The 7,929-nt window shown below is 30.1% G+C and overlaps 1 protein-coding gene across 1 annotated transcript; it reads left to right on the forward strand.

The window, feature by feature from the left end:
* Nucleotides 1–4,159: 4,159 nt before the first annotated feature.
* Nucleotides 4,160–7,156, forward strand: LOC130890695 (transducin beta-like protein 3). Its single transcript, XM_057794922.1, has 2 exons — nt 4,160–4,738; nt 4,794–7,156. The coding sequence occupies exons 1-2, from the start codon at nt 4,710–4,712 to the stop codon at nt 7,090–7,092; spliced, it is 2,328 nt and encodes a 775-aa protein (XP_057650905.1). The 5' UTR covers nt 4,160–4,709; the 3' UTR covers nt 7,093–7,156.
* The last annotated feature ends 773 nt before the right edge of the window (nt 7,157–7,929 follow it).

Genomic DNA, 7,929 nt, shown 5'->3' on the forward strand with positions numbered 1-7,929 from the left:
TTGATACCTTAAAAGATATGAAAATGGTTTCTGTTCGGGTACTTTTAGCAAGGTCAGACGTATTTGAATCTATGTTAAAAAATTTTTCATTTTATCAGGATGTGTATAAAAAGTGTTCAAGGTTCCACTTCATAAATATTTCTTTTTATTTTTTTAAATAGAGCCACCCAGTTTGTTCTATTTTAATGCATTCAGAGTTAAAAAATAAGGCAAATTCATGTGTACTTTCCTATACCTAAACCTTGCCGTTATCTAGATATCAAATGTTTTCTATAAATTTTTAGAGATGCAGGTGTGGTCTAAATTTTATTTTGACCCGTTGATACAAGCACTAAGAAATATAAAAAAATATTTTTCTATATCTTGTCAAGGTGTGTGAAAAAAATCAAATGAAATTGTATTTACTAATCCTATCCCAACTTTTAGTCGTTTCCGTGATATTTGAAGATTTAAATTATTATTGTATTTTTTAACAAGTTTTATTTATACTTTTAGTAGGCTTTGTAATAAATGATACTTATTTAACTGTCATTAGTCAATTGTTGATACTTTCTAAAATCGTTAAAATGGCTTGTTCTCAATTAAATAATGAATAAATAAAATTTAGACCACACTTGCAACTCTAAAAATTTACAGAAAACATTTAATATCTGGACAACGGTAAGGTTTAGGTATCGATAAGTATACATGAATTTGCCTTATTTTTTACCCCTGAATGCATTAAAATAGAAATAACCAGATGGCTCTATTTAAAAAAATAAAGAAATTTGATATTTTTGAAGTTGAACCTAGAACACTTTTTATACACACCCTGATGAAATGAAAAATTGTTTAACATAGATTCAAATACGTCTGACCTTGCTAAAAGTAACCGAAAAAATTAATAATTCAAGAAGTATGCTAAATTGAAATATTGATTCTTATTAAAAAAAAGAAAGAATCAATATTTCAATTAATCAATATTTCTATCAACGTCAATTTGCATATTGAATTTTGAATTCTATGAGTTTAAAAATTTTTACAAGCTTTAATAATATTAAAAATCAGCGGCAATCTTAATTAATTATTGTAAGTGAAATTTTATTATTGTTGTACATTTATACCTATTACTTATATTGTATTTGACCATAATTTCACAGACGATGGATACATAAGTATTCGAAAGCTCGGAAAATATATTAAAGTTAGTCCACTTTGGTGTTTCCTTGCCACGTTCTCAATAAAAAACTACTCATAATATATATATATATATATATATATATATATATATATATATATATATATATATATATATATATATATATATATATATAATGAACTTGCAAGAGGAATCAAATAAAACAACTCTTCAATAATTTTCTCATGGATAATTTCTCAGTTTAATATGGAAGATATATTAAGTAGTTAAACAAATTTAACCCCGGGCATTGATTAGTATAAGTATTTCGAGAATGAATAATTCAATTCAAACATATCGTTAATTATGAAATCACTCTAAATGAAGCTGACTAGTGCCGAAATCTCATTTCATTTCACCGAAATAAAATAGATTGAGTGAATTTATTAAGTTTATTGTCCTTATCGCCCTTTCTTATCATATATTCCAACAATATATATATTTGGAAAAAATGTAAGTAATAATATACTATATTTTATTACAAACTATCTCAGAATCGTACATCTAATACTAATTGTAACAACTAAACTGTAATAAATGTTGTAGATTTGATAAAGAAATTAATTAATTTCGAAATATTGGTGTAGTAAAAAAATTTAACTCAAACCAAACCCAGTAATTCAGAAGAGATAAGTTTATTATGTATTTTATTGTTCACACCGCGAATCAAAATCTAGTATTTAAAAAATTGTTGGAACAGCGGTAAAAGTCTTTCGATCGAACATCATTATTTCAAAATACAAATTATGTAGGGTAAATGCGCCAGTGAGTTGGCCACCTCCTGTAGTCGGCCCCAGGAGGTTTAATTTTATAATAACTTTAATTGCATTTCAAGAATGGGCAGTTTTTCTGTAATTTTGTCATGTCATGTAATTTGTTTGATTGTTCATGTGCAAGTGAAAACATCCACAGTGAAAACTTTAAAGGTAAGCTGAAATTGATTCCTTCAGGTCAGTGCGTTATTTTATATCATTTGATGATAAATATACTTCCAAATTACCTAAGTCCAATTCGATCACACCAAATTCTGAAGATTATATTATAATTAGCATGGCCGGTTACTGGCATAATGATCTGCCACGGAAGCTAGTAATCGGCCCCAGAGGCCGAGTACTGGTATACTTTCAAAATTAGAATTCTATTCAAAGACGGAAGACCAGGTCAAAAATGGTATTCTTCCTTCATGAGAAGGCATCCACAACTTTCTATGCGAATACCAGAATCTATAGATAAATCTCGAGCTAGGGTAAATGAAGAGTTTATAAAATCTTGGTTCAGAGACCTTGGAGATTTTTTAGGAAGAATTGGCGCCCTTGATATCTTGAAATCCCCGTCCAGAATATTTAATACGGATGAGGCAGGAATCAGCCTGTGCCTAAAATCAGGAAAGGTTATTGGTTCTAGGGGGTACAAGAATTTATTTGAGGTTAAAAAGGGATCAGAAAAGGATAACAGTTCTTGTTATATTTTCGGCGGATGGAGAGTTATGTCCTCCATGTATTGTTTATCCCTATGTGAAGTCACCATCGGCAATTGCAGAAAGCATGCCACCAAATTGGATTTTAGGGAAGTTAGAAAATGGGTGGATGCGTGTTGATATATTTTATGAATATGTAGCAAACATACTGAACAAATGAATTCTGAGTCGAAATATAAAGAAACCAGTTTTGTTTTTCGTCGATGGACATCGTTCACATATGTCAATTGAACTCAATGAATATTGCGATGAGAATGGCATCATCTAGTATGCATTGCCCCCGAATTCAACGCATATAATGCAACCAGCTGATGTGGCTGTATTTAAGCCTTAAGCAAAACGAAAATATGGATAAAATATTATCCAAGGCATTATTCGCACCTGTTTTCCAACAAGCTCTTTCAATCATAAACATAAAAGAGCATATCCGCCAAGGATTCAAGCGATGCGGATTGTTTCCTCTGCCGATTTTCAAAGCACCTACAAGGTTTTGATGGCGTTCAGATCAAGTCTTGTGGAAAAAGTAGCAGAAGTGGATTGGATGCTCGAAAAGCTCCAAACATTTGAATATGAAGTCCTAGCTGACAAGAATACTGATGATTATTTAGCTGAAACTGTCTTATCGGAATATGAAATTTTACAGATGGATGTCATAAAACCAAGAAGTCGTATTACTAATGGGGACAGATCTGTGGAAACAAGACCAACTGGTACTGATAAGAGTGATGAGACTGGACAAATTTATAATGTATCCTCAACCACACCAAGCATGATGATTAACGAGATTTTAAATAATCGAGAATCAGGACCAGATAGGTTCTGCCGAATCCAGTTCTAACCCTAAAACCGAACCAAAAACAATAGATTAGGTCAATGAACACTTAAAATATCCGAGAACAATGCAAAAATCCTGACGATGCAGATCAGGACAATCTACGAGCGTACCAGATGATCAGGACAGACATATGATGACGTCAGACTTTTAGATTTCTATTGTTATTATTGCTCCAACGATTAATCATTCATTATCATTCCTTGATTAATTTTTTTGTATGATTCTATGTGAAGATAGATACCTCTACACTCAACGTAAGAATACTTTTCTGTCTGTTTATTTATTCAAATTACTTATATTTGTTATTTGTTCACCCAGAATTAGTTTTTCTTATTATTTAAGTATATTTAGTTATTGATTTCGTTTGTTTTGAATTTATTCATGTTCTTCCACAAATTGAATGTTTCTTTTTAATTCATCTGTTCATATTTAATATATATATATATATATATATATATATATATATATATATATATATATATATATATATATATATATATAGATTTCACTAGGGCTGTAATACTTGACCATTATATCAGTATTAAATGAAATATTTTCGATTCTTTCATTAAACATTAATTTGTTTTCGTGTACCTATTTCATTTATGCCCATATCATTTAATACGGGCCTGGTAAAAATCAGTCTCATTTGGTGCGGCCGACCACTGGTATAGCCCTGGCCGACTATAGTGTTATACACGGTCGATTACTAGCGAAACTGTCATTTCTTCAAAGAATTAATTAAGAAAATTGTAGATTGACCTAGAAGCTAGTTTTCTTTTTCTCACTTTGTTCTTTAATATACATGCTTCAAGATTGTTGAGGTAAAATCTGTGCAGCCCAAGACACATCTGTGGTATTCATTGGGGGAAGGCTGACTACTGGCACATTCACCCTATTCCAATAATTAGCTGAACTATATTACAAGTTTCTCTTATTCCTAGATTTTTAAATTCATCCATGTTTCTCACTTTGAGGAAACGGCTAAAGAAATCTGGCTTAGTTACAAAGTGTACGTTTCAACTTCAACAAAAATTTAAACTATGAACAGACTTCAGAGACTGATGTCAAAAAATTATTGACATATGACTTGTACCTAACCTAACTAAGAAATTGTTTTTTTTTTAACTGAAAGCGAGGTTTAGACCATTTTGGTCAAATATATGACAGAGATTTATTAAAATTTAGGAATACACTATTTTGATATTTCTATTTTAGTGATGGGAACTAAGGTCAAATTAAAAGAACAGTAAGTATGCACAACAATGTTAGTTAATAAGTATTACATGAGGGAATGTTTTTAGTTTTGAAGTTGAATCCAAGCATGGTGCTTTCTACACAGGAAGTAATTTGGAATGGATCGGAGATTTATTATATTGCCAAACTAATTCTTCTATAAACTTATTAAATACAATAACAGGGAAAATTGAAAAGAGACTTGGCAATGCAGATTTTGAAGACACAATTCAAACATTCACAACAGATGGTATTAAAGTTATTACTTCACACAGAAGTGGTTTATTGAAGCTATGGAATGAACAAGGCGAATTAATAAATATGTGGAAGTACATACATAAAGGACCCATAGCTAGGTTAACATTAAAAGCTAACAAATTGGCTAGTGGTGGTTGTGATGGTATCGTCAGATTATGGGACCTTCAAAATCAAATATGTTTGCTTGGTCTTAAAGGATGTCAAGGTGTTATAAATGTAGTAGAATTTCATCCACAAGAAAATATATTGTTTGCTTCAGGAGATGATGGAAAAATTAATTCCTATGAATTAACAAAAGGTGAATTAAAAGTTATATACTCTGGACATTATAGCAAAGTTACATCTTTTGTGTTCTCCCATGATGTATCATTTTTTGTTACCTGCAGTAGAGATAAGGTAATAGTACTTTGGGAAGTGGGTAAAATAGAACCTCGAAAAATAATTCCACAGTATGAAGCAATTGAAACTATAGTTAAGTTACCTGTTACATTCAAATTACCAAATTTCAAATCTGAATCCAAAGGAATTTATATAGCAGCTGCCGGAGAAAAAGGTATTATTACAGTATGGGATGTTGAAAAAGCCAAACAAGTATATGTGCAAGATAACTCTTTAGTTAGTAGAGCTACAGAAGAAGGTGGCTTAGCTATAACTTTACTCAAGTGTAATTATAAAGATAAATCTATTGCAATATCAACTGTAGATCACAATATTATAATTCACCATTTGAAATCATTTGTATGTCTCAAACAATTTATAGGATTTTCTGATGATATTTTGGATATTACATTTATTGGTAAAGATGATTCACATTTGGCAGTAGCTACCAATTCCAAAGATATTAAATTATATTGTAATTCTACTATGAACTGTCAGATTTTAAAAGGACACACTGATATAGTTTTATCTTTAGCCTCTTGTCCAATAAACCCTGAACTCATGTTATCCTCGGGTAAAGATAACTCTGTGAAACTATGGAAATTAATGGATAATAGTATTATGATTTGCATGGCTACTGGTCTAAGACATACAAGCTCTGTGGGTTCTGTAGCTTTCAGTAAAACTGATTGTACGTTTGGTGTGTCTGTAAGTAAAGATATGTGTGTGAAAATATGGGAAATTCCAGAAAACTTGGAAACTGCAACACTAAATTGTACTCGGACAGTTCTTGCTCATCAAAAAGATATCAATTATGTTGCAGTATCACCAAATGACAAAATAATAGGAACTGCTTCTCAAGATAAAACTGCTAAACTTTGGAATTCATCATTAGAATTAATAGGTACATTAAGAGCACATAAAAAAAGTCTATGGTGCATACAATTTTCACCTGTTGATCAGGTAGTTGCTACTTCTTCCTCTGACTGCACAATTAAACTCTGGTCAATTCTCGATTTAAGTTGTCTCAAAACATTTGAAGGACATGATGCCAGTGTATTAAAGATTCATTTTCTTTCTTCTGGTATGCAACTTGTAAGTTCCGGAGGAGATGGTCTCATAAAGCTATTTTCTCTTAAATCTTCTGAATGTATCAATACATTTGATGAACATGAAGCTCAAGTATGGGCACTTGCTATAAAGCATGATGAAAGTGCTATAGTGACAGGTGGTGGTGATTCAATTCTCATAAAATGGAAAGATGTTACAGAACAACGTAAACTTGAAAAATTGAAAGAAGCTGAAGAATTGGCAGTTCATGAACAGAAGTTGAACAATTATGTTCTCAATGGTAATTATTTAAAGGCACTCAAAGAAGCTTTGAAATTAAATAAACCCTTTCAAGTTTTGAAAATCGTAGATTCCATAATTAAAAATGACAATTCAGGTTTGAGTGATACAATAAAAAGTTTAAGAAATGATCAAAAAGACAATTTACTTAAAACTGCTATTATGTGGAACATGAACAGTAAATATCTATATCCTTCACAGTATGTTATAAATATTTTATTGAATGAAATGCAAACTGACAATTTTAGACCACATGGTCTTGACTCTGTACTTGAAGGATCTTTACCTTACACTGAAAGGCATATGAAAAGGTTAACACAATTATTGCAAGAATTGCAATTTGTAAATTATGTTGTAAAGTGTATGAAACCCCATGTTTAGAATTTTGTTTATTGTTTTCAAAGTGTGAAAAAATTCTTTATAAAATAAAACCTTTGGAATTTGATCTCATCGAATTTTATTTCTGATATTTGCAACTTATACTCCTTATACTACTTTGGTTATTAATTATTTTGGTTTTATTCTTATTTTAATGTTCATGATGTAGGTGATCTATTGATTAATATAAATATACAAATTGTCCCTGTCAATATCATATTTTGAAAAAGACTGGATATATATATATATATATATATATATATATATATATATATATATATATATATATTTCTTTAATTTCTTAGATCTTTTGATATATAATTGCATCTAAATGTTCTTGATTTTAGGTTTCTTCTGTTTTAACATTAGTTTCGATTTTTTTTTTCGAGTTTTTATCAGAATATGATATTGAAACTGACAATTTGCTTATTTATATTGATCTATAGATCACATACTTCATGAACCTTGAAATAAGGATAAAATCAACTTAGAATACTGTTCTAATGTTCTAATAAGAAAAATTATTTTTTTCTACGACCATGCGTTTTAACTCACTTTCCCACACGCATTTTAGTTTTGAAAGTATCCCGCGCTAGTGCGGGAAAGTAAAATTATGCAAATTTTGACCTTATTAGATAGTTTTTTACTTCGGAGGTTATAACTATTGTTACTACAGGTAAATAAATATTTACGAAATAGTCCATCAAATAAAATTTAAACCTTTTCTAGCTTTTTATAGCATTTTTAATATTTTGAAAATATAAAATAATAAAGATATTTTTTATATAACCATGTACATTCTTCAAAGGAGTGTCACAAAACAACTATCAAACTATCCGG

The sequence above is a fragment of the Diorhabda carinulata genome, chromosome 2, assembly GCF_026250575.1.
Source record: "Diorhabda carinulata isolate Delta chromosome 2, icDioCari1.1, whole genome shotgun sequence".
Classification (NCBI taxonomy): Eukaryota; Metazoa; Arthropoda; class Insecta; order Coleoptera; family Chrysomelidae; genus Diorhabda; species Diorhabda carinulata.